Source organism: Poecilia formosa, unplaced genomic scaffold, assembly GCF_000485575.1.
Source record: "Poecilia formosa unplaced genomic scaffold, Poecilia_formosa-5.1.2 Scaffold18, whole genome shotgun sequence".
Classification (NCBI taxonomy): Eukaryota; Metazoa; Chordata; class Actinopteri; order Cyprinodontiformes; family Poeciliidae; genus Poecilia; species Poecilia formosa.
In genome coordinates, this window is record NW_006799957.1 from 1,289,036 (window position 1) to 1,310,355 (window position 21,320).

The following is a 21,320-nucleotide window of genomic DNA, read 5'->3' on the forward strand; positions in this document are numbered from 1 at the left end:
ATATATTCATATGTATGAATATATATCATAGAATAGATATCAAAAACAGAAATGCTGATGCAAATTATGTCAGCTGCAATTAAATCCAGAATAAAGCACCCAAATCAAAGATGATACAAAACAATATGATTTGTCCATTTCCAGCAGTCCTTTATTTTAAAGAATTGGAATTTAATATAAAATACTAACCATAATATTTTAATTTGCACAAATTGCTCAGACACAAAAACATGTGCTTTACATTTATTGTCTATCCATAAGTTTTATCTCTCTAGCTGATGTATTTATCTGAAGTGACCAAAATTTCCATTGCTTTGTATTTACTTTTTTAGCTGTAAAGAAAATACTGAATACACTTTGAGTGTCCAAAAGAGTTGCTATTCTAAATAAGAAGCAGTATGAAGATCTACAATTTGATTTTAAGTCACTGCAGAAATTGTGTAAAACCAGAACAACAGCCTTTTCTAGACATACACCTTTTATTAATATTTTACACAACAAAAAAGTACAAGAAACCTTACGTTTAGAGAACATCAGCAGAACCACAGTCCTTTCAGACGTTATTTCAGAGGTCAGTTTATTCCTTTACTGGATTTAAAAATAGCTTTTTATGTTTCCCCCCTTCCTCTCCCCCGCCTGCTTCCTGTTTTACTTGGAGAGTTTAGTAATGACACGGATTAAAGCCCCATTCTCATCCTTCAACCTCTGGTTCTCCAGCTTCAGCTCAGCTTTCACCTGAAGACAAAAAGCACAGAAAAGCCTAAACAAGCATAAAGTTCAGATGTAAGCTAATCAGAAGACTGGTTAACTTTCCAGAGTGTCTTGTCTTATAACTCCTGAAGACTGGAACCAGCTCTCTCCATGACCCTGCCAGGTTACGTGGGTCTAATAGATGGATGAATATTTGCAGTAGCTATGATGAGGGTTATGTAAAGATAACTTTGTACAGGGGTCTTCACACATAACATACTTGAGCTTCTTTAAATGGATCAGAGTTTGTTTCCTCTATTGGTCCGGACCTATCATGAAGGTATGAATACACTCAAGCGAACCCTGGTGTGGAGCAAACAACCTAAGACTCACTTTTTGAGGCGGTCTCTGTCCGCTTCCAAACAAACTCTGATACGGTTTGCTTCTGGTGTGAATACAGACTGGTCTTGATCTGAACCAACTACAGGAAATAAACATTTGTTTGAACCTCATGAGTCACAATTCCTTTGCATTATAATAAAAATGATGCCTTCAGTATTGCTAACGCTACTTCTGGATGTACTGAAATTGTAACTAATTTGCTAAGCATGTTGTGAGTCAGGAGGCGCAGAGCATCTGGTCTCATTCAGCTTTCAGCAGTGTTTGCTGATGCCATTCCAAAATTACAAAATCAGGTTGTGGAACCTGCGTTGTATGAGCTGCTCTTGACATTCAAAGTAGTACTACATTTTCAACAACATCACAAATATGGACAACAAACGCAGCACACAGGACTTCAAAAGTTGATTTTTTCCAGGTCTGTGCTTTGTCCTGCCCCCATCCTTTCTGTCCAATGGAAGTAGTGATCATCACCCAGAAAAAGCACAATGTGAAATGCACAGCACAAAACAAAAAAGGTAAATTTTTGGTCAGCACCAAACAAGTGGACCAAAGGATGTGCGTGAATAAACACTAAATTACTTTTTTAAGCTGTTTGATCAAAACTAACGTTTGGTGGCTTTAACCATGACTAAAAAAGTTGGTCCTCCAATTTAGTATTCTTGGTTTAGTTAAACCCCACATCCACATAATCAATAGTTTTTACTGCTTAAATGAATTTAAAACTAAATGCATGTTAAGTGAAATAATACATCAAATAGTTAATAGTCACTATAGTTAACATACCAATATCTATAACTCAACACCAAATGGATCAGTAAGTATCACAGTGCTGCAAACTTAATTTTTGAAATGTAGTTTTGTTTCTGTCTCTGTTCTGTCAGAGCTGGTCAAATCTACTCAGTCAAACAATCATCCATCTACACACAGAAACACACACCAATCCACATTCATGGTGTCTTTTGTGTCAGGGTTTATTTTCAGACTAGAATCCCATATTTGTTAAGACAATTCATTGACAGAAAACAAAAAGCTCTTGTTGGAATTTTCTTGGGCAGCACAGAGCAGACTATTGTCATTTGACAGTGAACAATTGTTGTTCACTGTGGCTGTGGTGTTGATGTACTCACAGCTTCCAAAGCCAACAACAGAATGGTGACAAGTGATACCAGCTAAAACCATCGTCAACACAATGTCTCACAAACATTTACACAGTTTGTGTGTGCTTAATAACACTCGGGGTAGGAATATTAATACGCTTATGAAATGAATAAAAATTACCTTTAATTGTTCTTCCATATCTGATATCCTCTTTTTAAGGCTCCAACTTTCCTGTAAAGATAATCTATTAAACATGAATAGGGTAGTTTCATCAAAACATACAAAATCAGATTGATGAGTGTGTACCTTTTTCTCTGCTTCAAGCATTTTTGAAGTACAATCATCTGGTTTTCCCTTCTGTTCCAGTAAAATAACCATTATTATTATTATTATTATTATTACTATTATTATTATTATTATTATTATTATTGTTGTTGTTGTTGTTGTTAAATTGCCCAAAATGAAATTAATTTGCACACCTGTACAGTCTGCAGCTGGTCCTGAACTGAAGCCAGGTCTTGTTTGCTGGTCTCTAGTCGGGACTTGAGCCTTTGATTTGTTGCCAATGCCTTTTCATACATCTGTAAAATTCACATATGTTTGGATCGCCACAGGTTCATTTCACAGCTCAAAATTGAAACAAATAAAACAAAATGGAGCAAGGTTAAATAAATCCATACAAGGACAAGATTATATAAACAACAATTAAACACATATAGATCACGGGTATAACTGATATCAGAAAACAACAAACTTAAATGTGGAGTCTGTGGTAGCTTAATTTCTTCATGTGTAAATAATACATTTAATGATTATAATTGTTCTATTATTGAAGTACAAGTACAATTGTACTTCAGTGCAATTATGTACTGTACTTCAAAACATTTTTGTATTGAAGCACAACTGTGTGTTCAGTTTAGATTGACTTATTTAAAAGTATGCAACGTGTTAGGATTTAATGAAAAATTACTTAGAAATGATTCACTGCTGGCATTACTGCATTTTTAGTTTGTAATTTTTCCTTTCAACATTAACCTGAAGGGAAAGAATATTTGCACTGTGAGTATGGGTAAACCAGGACGAAAGCCAATTTTGTTTTGCTGAGTAGGCACCCTGTCATATACTAAATCTCACCTACAGGTAAGGATTATGGGTTCTTTTTTGCTTCTTCTTTTTAAAAGAACAATAAACTGGTGGTATCTGTGATGTGAGGTTTTGAGCTGGCAAAGTGTCAAATCTTTACATAAGCTTAATATATCATGTAATTATATATTATATAGTATAGATTACTTGTATTAACACAAGAGAATTGATACAGGGTTTACTTTTGTTCACCATTTACAACAGCTCCAAGTCAAAAGTTCAACAATCAAATCGCATCATTTGCCTTTTTATAGTCACTGTTCATCTTCTCTTCTTCTGCCTTCTTCTTTGCAGACAGTCTGTTCTCCCTTCGTAAAAAGTAGGACTCTGCATGGTTTGTTGACGTGTCGTTGGAGACGTCAGATGAGCTCGATGAGCCCAATCTAAAGACATAGCTTCTCATTATCAGTTACTCTCAAACTTTAGCGACCATTAAAACATATAGATTTTATTTGTGCTTTAGTATCCAAAGTCATAGAAAACTTACCTAGACAGCCTTTCATGCTGGAAGAGAGAAAGTAGACTTTAGAATATACGTAGCTTTTACTGAAACAAATTACATGTATTCTTGTTGTTCAGTTTATGGCAGTCAGACATACCAAAGCAAGTTAAAGGAGGAGAGAGGAAATGATCCCTTAAATAAGCTCACAAGCAGAGATAGCTAAACATATCCAAAAAAGGTAATAACTCTGGCAGGGACGCTCACATTTTGCTAACTTTTGGCTGCTTAGTAAGGGAAGGTTGTGTGGCCTATGTCCTCAGAAAATTTCAAGCAAAAATATTGGTCAAAGCAGTGACAACATTTAAATTAAATGCCAATAATTAAAGTGGTAGTGGGTTTCATACAAACATCCTAAAGAAGAAAAAGAAGAAAAACAAAAGGAAAAAAAGTCCATTGTGTTAAGTTTATTGTAATCCAGAGACTTAAATGCATGGGACACGTTAAAAAATGTAGTGCACACAGTATTTATTACATAAATACAATGGGTTGCTATACAAAAAACCTAATAAATGTGTCAGTAAGCTGACAACTATATCCAGCTCATAAATGAGTAATCTCCTTCTTATTTCTCATGTTGTAGTGGAACACATTTTTTTCCTGTAAGGGTGAGTTTAGATAGAAGACTGACAATGTTTTTTACCATTTACCTGATCATTTTTGTTGTGTGTTCAGTAATTTTCATTGTTTGTACATTATTGTCATACTAGTGAATAACAGCTACCATAAGTCATAAGTGCTACACTGCCAGCCCATGGTTAAGATAACCTTTTGCTCAAATGCACAGCTTAAAGTAATAATTGCATGGCCTTCAGCATCAGAATTCACTGTTAGGCTGATGACGTAAGGACTCAACTATTGTAGATATGGTACTTTACAAGCATGAAAAACTCTTTATCCTTGAATGCCCTGTCATGCTAGTTATTGTATCACAAACATAATCTAATATACTCTACATGGCTTTTTACAGACACATACAGACGTCATTTGAATTACAAAAGCTAACATTTAAGTTATGTTTTCATGTGAAGACGTGTAATATCAAAAAAAAGAGATAACTTCTGACACTTTACTTGTGCACTCTTCTATTTTAAAGCACACCAAATACCTCAACATAAAAGCAGACCATATATTTGCGCTCAAAGAATTTATGTCAAACACAATTAATTGGAAGTCTAAAATAGAACGAAGAGCCAAGACTTTCTGTTACAGACACTCTGTGTAAACACTGCAGTGCCTTTTGTTCAGACATTTGAAGAACCTCTGGATCTTCACCAGACCCTGAAATCAACCCCTTAAAGGATGTCTCACAACATGTGACTGACTATACTTGGTAAAAAGTTATTAATCATAGATTCAAGCACGTTGGTTTAAACAATGTGACATCATGTAAACAGATACTATCAAATTTGCCCAATTAATTATTCGATTATTCATGCTTAAAAAGGTTTTTCCTGTCTTCCTCCAGTACTCCCACATCCCTTGAGAGACTTTTTTATTCCTGCTGATGAGTGGAAAATATTAGCTTCCCTTAGGATTAGCTGAGACATAAACATCTATAAATACTTTGAGTTCCCACCATCACAATCTTCTAAACCAAACTGTTGTTATTTTTCTTATGACTGTGGTCTTTGAACAAGTCATATTTGTTTTTACAATGTTCTTTATAGTCTACATTTCTCCTCTCAAGCTTTTCCTCACATGCTGGTATTTTCTGGATGTCTGCCTTATGCCATAAATAAGTTTTACACAAATATATAAGATCAAATATGGTACATGTATGTATAGTCTGACCAAAGCTTTCTTCTAAATTTTCTCATGGACATCAACATAAAGAATTATATAACATTGTAGGTCAATCATTGTGATGTTTAAAGTTTGTAAAAAATATATATAAATAAAGACCATACTTTAAAGTTCTTTATTTAAAGGTTTTATAGGCATGCTAAATGTATTTGTCAGTTCCATATACAATCAAGAACATAGTGCCGGTCTTACATAATACACTATGATCTAATTCAGAAACAGAAATGTTTGATTCTCATAGGAAAATGTAAATTTTCACTTAGTAAGAACTGCACCATAAAACATAAACATATTTTGTTCAATAGCAAAATAACATGAAATACAGCATTAGTGTATTATACTTCAACTGAATGAGCATAGCTCACATTTTTGGAACTTTTATATTTTTATACCTTCACTGGAATTGTCTTATTTGAAGCAAAAAGCACTAGAACAGTCATCTCTATGTATGCTCAAATATAACATTTCAACAATTATTTTCCAAAATACAGGGCTCATTTTTTACTTTTAAAGTAGTAAAAATATTATTTTGTTCAAGGTTGCTCAGGAACTATCATAACATTTCATTACGGTGTCTCTTTTGGCATGAAATCTTTTTAGGCATATTCTCTAACAACACAAAGAAAAGATAAAAGAGAATCAGGCCTTACCCTCAGGCTTCTGGTGTTGGCAGCAGACGAAGCTGGACAAGAGTCAGACAGCGATTTTCTGATGAACAGCTCGTCTTTGTTTTGAGAAAGTAGAGATGACATTGTTCTTGCGCTGGGACCACTGCATGCAGTTGTACTCTGACACAAAATACTAAAGCAAAGAAAAAAAAAAATATATATATATATTACAAGTTATAAAAAGCACCCTGCCCGAGACAGGATTCAGGTGAGATTGTCTCAGTTTGAAGAATGCCAGTGTGATCTTCATGAGATGGAAACATATCAGACGTGAGTGAAAGAACACAAGTTTGAGAATGTGGGGGAGTGGTAGGAGTAGGCGGGCTGTAGACGTAGGGTGTGTTTATATGTGTGTACACATGGATTTAAATTAAGTTGTTTGTAGCATTTCTGATGTGAAGTGACATATTTTACTGAAGTAAGTGATTCAAATGTTTATGAAAACAAAACAAAACAAAACAAAAATCTGTTGAGTGTTCAACAGCTTGAAAGGAATGGATAAAACAGGAAAGGTCATATCTCCAGTATTTCAAATATTTAAAACAAACAAACAAAACAAAAAAAAAACCTAAACAATATCAACAGATCTAAAACACTTGAAATGTGACATGTTTTTCAGCCACATTGTTCAGTCCTGCTGGCATGTCTTTGTAGATCTGCAATATCCTAGTTTGATCTACAGTGTCTTAGTTTGATTTCCATATTATGGATTGAGTTCTCTGTGAGATGTTAAATGCTTGTTGAGATATTGTTTTATAATCCAACCCTATTTTAAGCATGTCCACAGTTTCTTCACTGACCTCTCTTGCTGTGTTCTTTGATCTTAATTATGCTATTTGTTTACTAATGCTCTCTAAAAACCTCTGAGACCTTCAATGATCAAGTGGATTTATGCTGAGATTAAATTATACACAGATAGACTCTAATTAGGTGACTTCTGAAGGCAGCTAGCTGCAATGAATTTGTTTACATGTATCAGAAGGGGAATGTTAATTAAAAATCCATAGAACCATTTCCAGATATTTATCTGTAAGCCATGTCTCACATAACCTCTATTTCACTGCTGTATCATTATTCTCAGTTTTTTTTTTTTTTACCTAACATCTGTATAATGCATTAAACTTTGGAATTGTAATGTGAAAGGAGTTTCTTCAAGGAGTTTGAATACTTTAGCAAGACAAAAGTATAAAAGTAGAAAGAAAAAGAGTCTTGCTTTGGCATTAGCCCTGAACATTTTTTTCTGGCAGTTTAGGTACACATAAAAGCAAGGGCAACATTGCATTTAACCCAAAGTTAACATTATCTTATTTGCCAACAGACTGAGAGATAAAATTGCCTCTCTGTCTTTCCCTTCTCAAATTATCAAGTTGTCTTTCATATTTGTATAGTGTTCTTCATTTTTACAGCTCAGCAAGCAAGCACCATCTGCTGGTTTCAAAAGTACTTACAGCAAAAACAAAAAAGGCAGTTTAAAAGTATGCCTACACGTTTTGTGGGGTGAACACCTCCCCCTGCCCCGCTACACACACACACACNCCTTTACCTTTACTAGGCTCTTTGGTTTCTCCTATCAGTCTGTAGTTTCTCATATTGAGAAACTACAGACTGATGTTGCTCAACTGGCGTGTGGAATACTCCAAGGCTCGGTTTTGGGTCCACTGCTCTTCTTACTGTATTTACGTCTTTTAGGTTTTATTTCAAATTACTACAGTAATGTTTCATACCATATGTATGCTGACAATATCCAAATATCTTGTTAGTTTCGCTCCTGTGAATTTTATAAATTGACAGAACTTAGTAACTGCTTGTCTGATATCAAAATATGGTTGAATGACAACTACTTGCAGTTGAATGCAAGCAAGACGGAGATGCTTATCGCAGCTCCTGATGATAAAACTGCTGAAATCAGGAAGGAATGGATGAAAAGTGTCTTTACAGATAAGATTAATAAGGTTTTGTTCATAGGAGAGGTGATTGCTACGAAGTCACTGTCAGAAACAGAGTATTTAAACCCCTTGGATCCTTTAACTGTTTTGTTTCATGACCCTAAGCTTAAATGTATGCTATGGGCAATGTATTTAAAATAAACACAAAGGAAATTTAATTGTGAAGTTAAAGAAATATATTGAATATTTTTATAATTTATTAAAACTGAAAGGTTCTCCATTTGTCTATTGTGTACTTGGGTCAATAAGCTATCAAATTATTTTGCTGTTAATGTTTTACCTTATTGCTTCAACATCAATGCAGATCTCGAGGCTATAACATTTGCCCATTCTTCATTACAAACTAACTCTTGTTGGAAAAATTTGGATAAACAAATATATAGAGCTGTCTTAATACTGTTCTAAAACTGTTGTGTTGAATATTAACTAAATATTTGCACAAATGTTTACATCTTTAGAGTCTTTTATGCACTGTGTTTCATACTTTGTTATTAATAAATTCAAACTATGAACCCCATTTTAATATTTTTTAACTATCAAAGATCAGTAAACAGACAATATGCACATATGAACAATTCCTTGATGATGGGTATTTTCACAGAATCAAAAGTCTAAACACGGAATCAATGGAGTTAATCTTTGTAGAAAAATGTCCATTTTCAGTTGGCATTGTGAATTTTTATGTTTTAAGTTGATATTGTCTTTTAAACCAACTCATTTCAAGTTCTTTCCATAACCTTCCTTATGGGGACCAGGAAGAAGGCAGAATGCGACCATATATGGAAAAGTGTGTGAATTCCAATGAGGTGCAGTACCACTCTGAGACCCTATGGGGGCAGCATCGAGTCACACACACACACACACAAACTGACGGAAAAACATGCGTTATGGGCCATTGCTAAAACTTCACCAGCACCTTTAAAATGGCTTATAAAACGATTTTAAAATGATTTCCCTTATGGGGACTTGGCTTCAGGTCCCCACGAGGGAGTAGGTCCCCATGAGGTGAGTGTGTAAACAGATTGAAGTCCCCATGAGGTGATAAAATCTAGTGCACACACACACACACACACACACACACACACACAATGACTTGATTACATGTTTATTAAAAGCAAAAATAGTTGTAACACTTTATCAGATGGCGGGAGCAAATTTCCTCCTGTGATCAGATGGTACATGTCTTGAAATACCTTCTATTTGACATGCAAATAGAACTTTAGTAGAAAATTGCTATTTCCTATTAAAATAGCAATTACAACATTGTTGAGCTAATAAACTTTCAGACTTTACTTTCTTTTCACATAATGTATGGAAGAATTTCACAAACGGTAGAGTTTGTATTGTTCAAAACGTAGATCATGGCGAGTTCCGTTCATCAACTTGAACAGAACTCTTAATAAACTGCTTAAAATTTACAACTTCCAATGGGTTTTGCGGTTATGTTCAGTGTCTGGACAGGGAGAAAGACACAGAGAAGGGAAAGACATGCTGTAAATGACCCGGGAAACGAACCTGGGACAACTGTGTTGAGGACTTTTACCACTTAGCCACACGACGACCCTAAATTTATGTAACTTTTATCTAACAAAAATATGTTACCTATAGCCTTCATATTCGACATTCTTCGTTAGAATAAACGTGACCAACAGAGGAACAGGAAGTTAATCTGCTCACCTTTAATCACCGCCACCTGCTGGAAGTTTGTAAGCTAATGCTCTTTACTGCAATCAGGAAGTCGATGCTTTACACAAGATTAACTTGTTTGAAAACAGATGTATAAAATACGTGGTTGGAAAAGTTACGAGAACTTAAGCAGCTCTTGTGTTTCTGAAAAGTTAGAAACTTTTTTTTTAATTAACGTCTTTGGCTTGTAGCTGGTGGAAGTAATGACTGGAGCAGGCAGCGGGGCTACCTTTAGCAACCAGCGGTGGCGAAAAGGTAGGCTTCCCTAGTGTTTGTAGTTCTTTTCTTGTCATTAAGACCATTGGAATGTTCAGCAGTACACATGGAAAAAGTGAAGTGTATTAAACACACATTAATTAAGCGGCTAACATATTGTTATGCAAATAACATGCTTGCATTCTTGTTTATGTAGACTATTTTGTGTACATGGTAGTAACATGTAGCCTATTTTTTTAGCATGTAGCCGACTTTTGTTAGCCTGCTTGTGCAATGTACTTCCCAAGGTATAATGTCTTTGAATTAATATTTCCAGAATTTATGAGTTTTAAGTTTGTCCTTACATGTTCTTGTAACTATAAAAGTTAGCTGAAAGCCAAATAATAATGGCAATCTTAATCATAACATATTTACTCAAATTATTATTTTGCCATAGTTTGCCAACATTTCATATTGTATATGCATGGATAGGCAGGTTGCAAATATACCATGGTGACATTAATATGTTTGACAAAACAAAGAACAAACACAACTTTTTTATTACAATTTTCAAATCTTTGATAAACAGAAAGATTCATATGAGTTTGATGGATCACTTTATTGAAAAGGGTGGCAGTTTAAAATCCATATATAAGTTTCCATCATTGATTTGAAATGCAGTGAGGAATCTCATGGTTCTGGCTGATTCTTGATGTTACTAGTCCACTTCATTCTACAAAGAAACACATTTTTAATCTTCATCATGCTTCATTTGCAGCACACACTCAAATGTTTCTTTGTGACATCTTGGTACATTTCTCCATTTCATGGATCTTAAACAATTTTTTATAGCTTACCTCTAACATTTAGTGTCATGGAGGACTCCGCGTTCCCTAGTTTGTTCTCAATGATAACTTTGTATTCTCCATTGTCTTTGGGTCCCACTCGTAGTATTAGCAATGAGCAAACTCCACATACATTTGTTATGTGGTAGTTTGTGTTTGTGTTGAGGCTGATGTTGTTGTGGTACCAAGTTACACGTGGCGCTGGGTCACCTTTTACTGCACAGCTCATGTAGCATTCATATCCTTCAGGAGCTGTGTGTCTCTTTAAGGGGATAATGAATGATGGAGGTGACTCAAAATCCAGGGCTTTCATCTGTGGCATGTCAACTTTGAACTTTCCTGAAAGATAAATTCATTAATGTTACCCCAAGTCAACATGAACTGTAAAATGATGAGATATGGTCAACGTTTAGATGGTTTCAGTAGATGCTGCTTTTGCTTAAGTTATTTACCATATGCCTACATAAATATTTGTCATCATTGCTGTAACAGTAATCTGTTTCATTTAAGGCCATGTATGATGTTGAGTCCTTCCTGTTACTTTCTTTGTTTGCACCAAATTTAGTGAGCCAGTTGTAAAAATCATGCTTTGCTTCAAAAGCAAATACATTTTGCAAATTAAATGTAACCAACACACCTTACTAAAAGATAACTTCTATTACTAGAATTGCAAATGTATATGTATTTCTTTTTGTGAAAGTATTTTTGTGTTCCTTTGTTGTCCCTTTTAAATTGTCTCAAAATTCACACAAACCTTTTTCCTTTTTTAAAGCAAACACAGGGGACTCAGATGGTGGTGACAGGCCCATGTCGTTTTTCGCAAACACTCTGAAGTAGTACTCCCGCCCAGGCATAATGTTGACAACTGTGAACTTGTTGTTAAAAAGGTTGTCAGCTGCTGTCCTCCAAGTGTGCTTGAAGGAGTCCCTCTTGGACACCATGTAATGTAGTCTGTCATCTCTTTTCTCATCTGGAGAAGGAGCCCAGCATAGAGTCACTGTTCCTGGTATGTTCTCTTGCAGCTCTACAGGGCCTGGAGGCTTAGGGTCATCTGAAAGAAAATTAGGACACATTCAATTTTGGACATTTTTTTTCCCTTCAAAACTGATTTGAAGAAAAAATCAGCTTCAAATCAGCATTTTATACCAGTATAAAATATTTTTGAAAAGTTTATTCCCTGATCAGATTTTTTTTCCTTGTCAAAAATGTCTTGTGGTTTAAAGTTTGGTTAATATGCCAGAAAAATGCTGCAGTGACTAATTTTATTTATATATATACCCTTGAATGTAGAGAGAGTATGTTTTAAGCTTACACTGTTTTTAAAACTACAGTTAGCAAGTTAAATATGGCATGTCTGTTACCCAAGATGGTTAAACTAGTACATCATGCTTGTGCTGATCTATAAAAAGCATAGAAAATAAATGGTGTAATATTTGACAGAAAAACCAGAAAATCTATCACTAAATTTTGTGGATGTTTTACCAAAATCTATAGGTCAAAATCAAAAAGACAATTAAACATGTTAGAAATAACATAGTCTAAATGTAATAATGCATGCAATATTACCTTAGCATCAGAAGGATTAATTGTTCTTCTGTTTTAAATTAAAGAAATCACATCATGTTATGATGCCCTGAACTTATGGTTTTGACCTTATTACTGAATGACGGTAATTTTTGCAGGTATAATGCATCTGAAACCGATGCTTACTATATTCCTTTAGTTATGTAATTTGAATAGTTTGATCATTCTAAAACACTACATGAGTGTAGGGTTAGGGTTATAAGTAAAATCCTACTTATAACTATATACAACTGATTTGGCAACAAAAACTCCAAACTTTACATTCTAATGTGTAGACAAAATTGTTAGAAGTGTCTTGTGGCTTCTGTAAACCTTTTTTTATGCATTTAATTGGATTTACAGACTTCATCTGCATTTTTATCCCTATGTAGGACCAATATTTTTGAACAGATCCGTATATTGATAAGACATTTTAAATCAAAGTTTTCTCACTTCAACAGAGAACATTTACTCTTATTGTTGATGTCTTTGTAAGCTTTGTTCTGTTTATTGAGATGTACAGCCAAATCTAAATGCTGGAATTTTACCTGTAACTCTGATTTCAACACTGAAACTTTCCTGGCCAACAATGTTCTTGACAGTGATCGTGTAGATGCCACTATCTGATCTTTCAGATGTGGGAATTAACAACTGAGATCCTCTATCTGAATTGGTTATAGTCACATGTTTGAGCAAAGGAATTCCATCCTTTACCCAAGAAATGTCAGGCATCGGAGAAGCCTGTAGATGATACAAACAAAATAATCACCAAAAATATTGGATGAGGCGCATTTTAGCACAATCCGAGATAGAAGGTTTTATACCTCAAAGTTGATGTTGACTCGGATAGTGTTTCCAGATTTCACCACCATCAAGGTCTTCATGTTGCGGTCCTTGAATCTTGGCCTCACTGTGTGTTAGATTTAAAAAAATCTAAGTTTAATTTAATTTTTTTTGTACAAGATAGCAGGTTAATATTGCTACATTTATTTTCTACTGCCAGGGCAGTATGATGGGGAAAAATGATGTGTGCAAAACGTGTTCATAAATCAGATTCATATCCTGTACTGTGGTAAAATTTACTGTACACATTTTATTGGTCTAGTGCTTCCTGGTGACTCATCCATAGTGTAATACGACTGAATTCAGAAAAAGCTGAGGCTTTTTCTTCAGCTTCTCATGCAGTAAGAAGCTATGCAACACAAAGCTAGAATTTTTTTTTTTGCTGGAAATCAACCAAAACAAATTACTTTAATAGTTGCAAAATGCTATGTTGGTTTTTAGTTATGTCTTTGTAGTTTTTGTTTGTTTACTTTGGACAATCATAATTTTATTGTTGTCAACATATTCCATCATTAATTGCCAATATTCACTATTCCAACTTTGAAACTGCAAAATTGCACTACACAAAGGCCAGAAAAAACTGATTTGGTGACTATATGTTACATCATTATAAGCTAATTAGGAAAACACTAACAAGAATATTTTGGTGAAGATATGACATAATGCCTGAAAAATGGAAAAAAAAAATCTTGTAGTGTTGATAGACTTGAACTAAATTTCTTACCAGGAGGTGGCATGGCAATGATGTAATTATCAAAGCCTTGAGGTTCCCCATTTCCACCATAATTTGTGGCAATTACTCTCACCCAGTATGAAGCCATTGCCTTGAGGCCCAGCACAGTGTAGGAAGTTAAGTTAATTGGAGTGGCATTGCAGCAGGTCCATTCAAGGCTCTCTATTGGTCTGATTTCCACATAGTAACCCTGGGCTTCATCTTCTACCCCTTTCACTTCCTTTGGTTTAGTCCAAGCCAGTGAAAATGTAGTGTAGCTGGAAGATGTTATTTTAAGGTCTATCACTTTGCCTGGAGGTTCTGAAAGCACATAAGCAAAAAAAAACAAAAAAAAAAAACAAAACAAAGTATAACTATATTCCCTTTTAAGATTTTATTTTCTGTGTGTAAAAAGAACTTTAATACAATTCAGGAGTAATTTGTGGCTGACTTACTCTTGGGATTTCTTGCAATAACTGCCTCACATGGAATACTGGGTTCTCCAGCACCAGATAGGTTGATGGCAGACACTCTAAATCGATATTCTGCACCCTCAAAAACATCTTTCACTGCATGCTTTGTATCTGAGAAGGAAGGAAAAAGCTGCTATTATGACACTCACTGTCTTTATTCAATTCGGCATATGCTGCATTCTGCTAAAAACCATCTCTCTTTAAACTGTTGTAGCTTGCATCATACCTGTAATTGGCCCATTTTGATTTACAAGGCTCCAGTAATTTGTGCCTGTCTTGTTCTTCTCCAAGTTGTACCCCATAATTTTGGTTCCCCCTGTGTCACAGGGTGGACACCATGACAGGTTGATACAGTCTTTGAAGGCACTCGCCACTTTGGGTGCTGTTGGTGGTCCAGGGTAACCTGTTGCATAAAGAATAGATTTTTATATTTAGTTTATTTTTTGTGGAAGATTGGTATGAGCATAGCAAGTGATTTCCCTGATTATGTCATGTTCCGTGTTTCTGTGTAGTCCTGTTCCCTGAGTCTGTCTCTGTGTCTTCCCTGTTGATTGTTTCCCAGGTGTCTCATTCCCTTGATTACCCCGTCTGTATTTAAACCCACCTGTTGTCTGTGTTCCTCGTCGGGTCCTTGTCAATTGTTCTCTACGTATGTCTTGGTCGGCATCAGGCTGTCCGTCGTCGCAGTGGAACTGCTAAGTCCTGTGTTGGCGTCAGCTCTAGTGTTGGTCTCTGTAGTCAGTTGCTACTGACATCTAGCTGTGTGCTTGCCTCTCGCTGTGCTGCCTGTCTTGGACTGATTTGAGCTTTTCTCATCATTAAACCATCCTCATCATCACTATAACCTGGGTCTCGGCGTCTCTCCTCGCCACCAACCACATCATTCTTGACAGATTATGCATTAGAACGTTAGACTAATGCATAATTATCCAATTTCATTATTGGGGAGGACAATAAACAGGGAAATTTCTTAAGAGCAATTTTGGGGAGGGGGTCAGCAAAGTTACAGTGAAATATAATGTAAAATGTGGTTTAAAAAGTTTTTAATGTGTTCATGCTGCAAGACCAAAACTGACTAGTAAGTGGCAATGCACATGTCTTTTTCAGGAAACAAATTGTTGAGACTCATGGAAGTTTAGATGAGTGGTTCAGCATCACTGATCTAATTTGTGCGACAATTTTACAAAAACCTAAGGCTCTAAATGAAAATAAATATTGATTTTTTTGTAGTGGCTCTCAATACAAGTTAGGTGTTATTTAAATTATAACTTGCTAAGTTGCTTTCTTTTTAAACCTTTTTTGGTTTTGCCATGTCCTGGATGACTGACAACCAAGAATTAATGAATATCTGGGAATTATCATAACTTAATGTTAAAGAATCAGGATTTTTATGGAAAATTTTATTTTCAATTTATTTACTTATTTTTTTCCTTTTGTGGTTTTACGTTGAAGATGGTAAGAAATAAAGGCATACCTTTCCGTTTTTCTATCTGCTCTATTTCTTGTCTGCTCTCGGCTCCCACACTGAGCTCTCGGCTAGTGGTAATGCTCAGGCGCTCCCTCCCGTTTCAAACTCTTCTCATTAACATAAGAGTTGGAGAGCTAAATATAATTTAAATATTTGCTACCTTTGACAAAAAAGCTTAAGTATATCAAAGAAATGTAGCCAGTTTCCTAGTTTTGATTTTCAAGGCATAACAAGGCTGTTTATCATGATTCAGCCAAAGTGATGAAATAACAAATTGCAGTCTGATTTTTATTGTTAATGTGTTTATTTCTATTAAGCAGTGAACCTAATAAAAGGTGTTGCATGTCTTTTGCTGTAAGTGTTTACTTACTGGAGGGTTTTTTGTTTGTGCTGGAGAGCCACAGCTAGTTCACCTCCTCAGCGGCTCTAACGGAGCCGGTGTCCTTTGCAGGACTGTTGTTGCTCCTCCCATACTTTGGACTGAACCATTGTTCTGACAGTGACGGGGTGGACTTAAAAATTAATTCTTATGTCTTTCTTAGATGAATGGCAGATTTATTATTGCCTTTTCATATTGATGTTTAAATACAAAAGTTTTTTTTATAATTTTTTTTAGACTTGTCCAAGATTGGGGGGAGTCCGAACACCCTGGGATTTCCGCCCATGACCATTTGCAATCTTTGATCATTTCACACTTGTCTTGTTAATATGTCTAAAGTCTTATCAGTTTGTCAAAGGTTGAGCACCCTGCACTTTTAGCCACAATACATCACAGGTATAAATTTGGCTCTGTTGGAAGACTTACGTAATACACCAGCTGGTATGTCCCCTGTCTGCAGGTAATCACTGATGCCTTCAGCATTCTTGGCTCTAATCCTGTAGCAGTATCTTCTGCCAGGGTCCACATCAGTGTCCTTGTAGTTAGGGGTACAAGGGATCTCTCCCAGATTTGTCCATTTATTTCGTCCCACTTGTTGCCGTTCTATGATATAATTGGTAACTGGACAGCCACCGCTGTCTTTTGGTGGTTTCCATTTGAATTCAACAGAAGTAACCGCACTTTCTATTATCTCGACAGGGCCTTGTGGGGGTGTTGGTTTGTCTGTTGGCAAAATGGGTGGAGTTTATGGTTTGCTAAGGATAAAGAGTTGATCTATTCTTTTGTCAGTGTAAACCTACCAAGTACTATAAGCCTTGACACAGCTTCTATGACGCCAAACTCATTTTTTATTTTGATTTTGACTTCTCCAGTATCTTTTCTTTGACATTTGGTAAGGCGCAGTTGACTCTCAGTATCTGAAGTGTCAATTTTCACATTGACCGCAGGCAGAAGCTTGTCGTCATTCTTGTACCACTGTATGTTCATTGGTGCTCCACCTGAGAAAGGCAGCTTCCACTCGGCATTGTCACCTACCCTAACAATCACTGGATTTGCAAATTCACCTAGAGCATCAGGGTCGAGTCTTGGTGGGTCTGTAGTGTGAAAGGAAAAACAAGCATTTTGTTTGACAAAGTTGCCATTAAAATCTTATTTCAAAATTATTATTCTGACCATGGATATTCAGTGTTGCCTCTGATTTGCGTCCTTCAGCTTCAAAGCGATACACAGCAGTGTCATCTTTTTTGCAGCATTCAATCATTAATATGTGACAGGCGCCATCTTTGATTATCTTTACGCCATCTTCCTCTGTCAGCTTATCAGATAATAAAAAACATACCAAAAATTTAAAAAATCTTTAGACATTTTTGTGTAAGTGATTAAAAGGTTTCATTGTAGCTGTACTGTACAATTCTTTTATTGATTTACCAGCTTTCCATTTTTATACCAGCGTCCTTCAGAGGTTTCACTGTTTAGTTTGCAGGACAGCTCTGCTCGTTCACCAACTTTGGCATTTACATCTGACAGACCTCTGACAAACTGAGCTCCTCGGTCTGCATTTTGACAATGGGACAATGACAGGAAAAAAGTGTTTAGACAACTTCTGCTCTCTTTAACATCATATGAAATCTGATTATTCACCATCTTAACATTTTCAGACCTTAATATTTAGGCCCATTTTTCAGGCATCTTTGCAGATAGACTCACTTTTCTTACTGTTTTAAGACAGAACATTTTCTTATGAATCACTTTTTCATAAGTGATTCATAAGAAAATGATTGGCTAATTTGATAAATAGATTTCTGACTAAGACAAACATTTAATCTTACAAATGTGTATTATTATGGATGAATAGATGGATTCTAGAACTGAAATAGTGTACACCCTGAACCTATTAAAGTATTGTAACTTTCGTAAAATAATGTGTAAGGAATTTTTTTGGCCAAAAGATTAATTTTGAAAAAAAAAAAAAAAATAATAATAATTTTTGGCCAAAAAAAAAAAAAAGACTTGGCCCATCATTTTAGGAAGATGGTGACATTTATCCTAACAGTTTTTATTACAGTTAAAACAGTTTACCATTTTTTCTATCTAACTGGTTTCTTTTAGTCAATAGCTGTGATAATTGTACATATATCACTGTCGGTGATATATGTATGAACACATGTTCACAACATGTGAACTAATTTTCATTATTTGATCAAAGTTTTACCTATGGCAGAGTCAGAAACCAATAGAGCAGCTCTGGATTGCTTCTTTGTCTTGTCATTGCCATCATCTGTTGTGCTTTTATCATCTCCTCGTAGGTTTTTATTTTTGCCATCTTCATCATTCTCGTCTCCATCGTTTCCTTTTCCTGTTCCATCACATATACCTTCACCGTTACCATCTCCACCTTCCCCTCCTACTCTTCCTTCTTTGCCATCTTCTACTTTTTCTTGTGCATCTTTGTCTGCACCATCATTTTCAGCCATTGTTTGCTTTGCTGTGTCCATTTCAGTGTTTTCTTTTGGAAACTTGTCCTGCTCTTCTGAGATCAGCTTAGACTTATCACTGGCTTTGATGCCCTTACGCCCACTTGAATCAGCTGAATAATAGTTAACACACATGCAAGATAAGAAAAAAAATTAGAAAGGTCAACATCAAGCAATTTTTGCAGACCCTGGATAAAGATTAGATTTAACTTATATTTGATAATAGACAAACAGCAATATTTTTTAGTAAAAAAGGACAATGTACCTTGGATTGTGAGTGAGGCGCTACTGGAGGTTATGCCAGCAATGGCATAATATGCTCCCTTATCTGCCATTTGGCAATCTTTTATTCTCAGGGTGTGAGTAAGTTTGTCCTCTGAGATGGTGATCTCATATTTGCCACCATGTTCCAGTGACGCATCCTCTTTTGACCAAGTTATTTTGTTGAGAGGTGTTGACAAAACGCACTGAAAGATTGCATCTTCGTTCTCAGTGACTTTACTGTCCTTGATTTTTGCTACAAACTCCACATCGGGTACTAGGAGAGGTGAAAAAAGCATAATGCTTTGTTTCTAATGAATTCCCAATATAGCTGTATTGATTTTAAGTGTAATAATTAGGGCTTACCTTGAAAGTCTGTTGTAAGAACATTGGTCTCTTCAACATCAACTTGATAAAATCCAGCATCCTCTCGCTGAGGGTCTTTGATGCTGAAAAGATAGTTTATTCCAGTTTTCTGAAGACTGTGCTTCGAGTTTTTGTCATCATCATATGGAATCAAGGTCCCATCCTTGTCAAAAATAAGATTTTTATTTTGTTTATTGAAGATTTTTTGATCATTCAGATGTGATTTTTATGCTTAAATATGACATTTTAATTCACCTTGTATAAATTAACTTCACTGTTGGGATCTCGTAGTTTCATATTGAAGCTAAATTCAGCTCTTCCAGACGGTTTCACTTCAATTTGTTTAATATTGTCCAGATTTTCTACAACCTATGATGTAAAGATAAAAACTATACATTAATACGACTGCAGAGTTGCTTACTATTGGCAACTCATAGTATTTTAATATATAATTATGGCCTGTTTTAGCTGCAGAGCACAAAAGCCTCATGCAAAAAAAGAAATAACTAAAATCAAGCAAAGTTGTCATAGTTTTCTGACTAAAGGTGCGACTCATTATACAAATTGATTTCTGTCAGAAAAATGTGTTTTGCTGGTTGATAATGTATTCTCACTATTTGTACAGTCATTAATATCAGTCAGCACCTTTGATTGCTCATCTTCCCTCTCCTTTTTAATCTGTTTGAGTTTCTTCAGTAACCAGCGGAAGTCAGTAACACCAAACTCCAAACAGATTCTTTCATAGTCTTTCTTTGGTGCACTCAGAAGCAGTTCCAAGAGTTTAGGATCAATTTCTCCCTCCTTTTGTTGAGGGAGTTGTTTTTTCCTGGTGGCCACAGTTCTGAAAAGAGATAAAAGTAAATACCTTGATTTAGGTTTTATAGTTTTAAATGACTGATAATTCTTAAACTCAAGGTGAACTTACGTTTTCTTAAGCATAGATCTGAAATCTTGTGTGGCCTGCCCATTTGACCCATTTGCTAAAAAAGCAAAAAAATAAATAAAATAAAAATAAAAATTGGGGGGGGGAAGTTGATTAAAGTCAGTAAGTAAAAGATATGTAATTCAGTAATTATTGCTTGACAGACAAAAAAGATGCATTTTCTTTATTAGTATTTGCATTTCCTACCATTCTGTGGTTTCTTCTTGAAGCCTGTTGTAGAAACACAAGCAACAAACAAATGGGACAAATAACTAGCTGTGGTGTAGTAAAATTATTTTGTCTTATGAAAATATGAACTCATACCTTCAACAACATTCAGGGTGACTGCACAGACTGCTTGTCCATACTCATTTGTTGCGAAGCACCTATAATTGTCCGCTTGTTCAGGTTTAACATTTACTATCTGACAAAGTGACAATAAAGATAACATTTCAGTAGAGGTGCAAGAAAATACCCTTTTTGCCCCCAGAACAATCACACTTTATAGCTGTATTACATGTTCTTAGGCAAAGTCTTAACTGTTTTTTCCCTAAGCAATGGATTTCAAAGTAAATCTGCATTTTTAAGGAAATATTTAATTTTCCTTTTCCTGTTGATAATGTGATTATATATTTGAGCCTCTCAGGTACTACATGTTCCCCTAGGTTTTAAAAATACAAGCATTTCAGATTTACAAGGGAATTTCTTCTACAGGGAAAACATATAGCCGTATTTCTTTTTTCCTCAACTTTTACTTCAAGCCATGTTTTAGAAATTAATGTTCAGACTTTTTAAATATTGCCTTTTGTTTGTTTTGCTAAAATCTCAGACTACCACACATTTTGGATTTGATGTGTTGACAAAAGCAGAAATATGATATA

At 35.3% G+C, this 21,320-nt stretch overlaps 2 protein-coding genes across 4 annotated transcripts in view; both read right to left on the reverse strand.

Annotated features, from left to right (window-relative positions):
- Positions 1 to 233: 233 nt before the first annotated feature.
- LOC103134609 (protein phosphatase 1 regulatory subunit 12B-like) lies at positions 234 to 10,166 on the reverse strand. Of its 3 annotated transcripts, none has more exons than XM_016668901.1 (8): positions 9,930 to 10,166; positions 6,289 to 6,426; positions 3,821 to 3,837; positions 3,578 to 3,716; positions 2,670 to 2,771; positions 2,497 to 2,547; positions 2,371 to 2,421; positions 234 to 735 (listed from the first exon to the last, which is right to left on the reverse strand). In XM_016668901.1, exons 2-8 carry the CDS (start codon positions 6,388 to 6,390, stop codon positions 649 to 651), a joined length of 549 nt encoding a protein of 182 aa, XP_016524387.1. In that variant the 5' UTR covers positions 6,391 to 6,426; positions 9,930 to 10,166; the 3' UTR covers positions 234 to 648. The 3 variants fall into 3 exon arrangements, with proteins under 3 accessions (XP_016524387.1, XP_007546989.1, XP_007546988.1); XM_007546927.2 differs by having other exon boundaries at positions 6,289 to 6,439; XM_007546926.2 differs by lacking the exon at positions 9,930 to 10,166 and adding an exon at positions 9,768 to 9,896 and having other exon boundaries at positions 6,289 to 6,439.
- A 567-nt stretch (positions 10,167 to 10,733) lies between these two features.
- Positions 10,734 to 21,320, reverse strand: part of LOC103134614 (immunoglobulin-like and fibronectin type III domain-containing protein 1) — an 18,189-nt gene continuing 7,602 nt past the window's right edge. Inside the window, exons 5-24 of the mRNA XM_007546934.2 lie at positions 20,764 to 20,863; positions 20,647 to 20,670; positions 20,443 to 20,497; positions 20,163 to 20,358; positions 19,773 to 19,886; positions 19,518 to 19,680; positions 19,156 to 19,428; positions 18,629 to 19,003; positions 17,845 to 17,969; positions 17,590 to 17,731; positions 17,217 to 17,510; positions 16,843 to 17,139; positions 14,796 to 14,972; positions 14,552 to 14,680; positions 14,109 to 14,417; positions 13,366 to 13,451; positions 13,090 to 13,282; positions 11,733 to 12,029; positions 10,991 to 11,317; positions 10,734 to 10,866 (exon numbers count right to left, since the gene is read on the reverse strand). Coding sequence (XP_007546996.1) covers positions 10,862 to 10,866; positions 10,991 to 11,317; positions 11,733 to 12,029; positions 13,090 to 13,282; positions 13,366 to 13,451; positions 14,109 to 14,417; positions 14,552 to 14,680; positions 14,796 to 14,972; positions 16,843 to 17,139; positions 17,217 to 17,510; positions 17,590 to 17,731; positions 17,845 to 17,969; positions 18,629 to 19,003; positions 19,156 to 19,428; positions 19,518 to 19,680; positions 19,773 to 19,886; positions 20,163 to 20,358; positions 20,443 to 20,497; positions 20,647 to 20,670; positions 20,764 to 20,863 — 3,681 coding nt within the window. The 3' untranslated portion in view covers positions 10,734 to 10,861. The remainder of the gene's footprint in view (positions 10,867 to 10,990; positions 11,318 to 11,732; positions 12,030 to 13,089; positions 13,283 to 13,365; positions 13,452 to 14,108; positions 14,418 to 14,551; positions 14,681 to 14,795; positions 14,973 to 16,842; positions 17,140 to 17,216; positions 17,511 to 17,589; positions 17,732 to 17,844; positions 17,970 to 18,628; positions 19,004 to 19,155; positions 19,429 to 19,517; positions 19,681 to 19,772; positions 19,887 to 20,162; positions 20,359 to 20,442; positions 20,498 to 20,646; positions 20,671 to 20,763; positions 20,864 to 21,320) is intronic.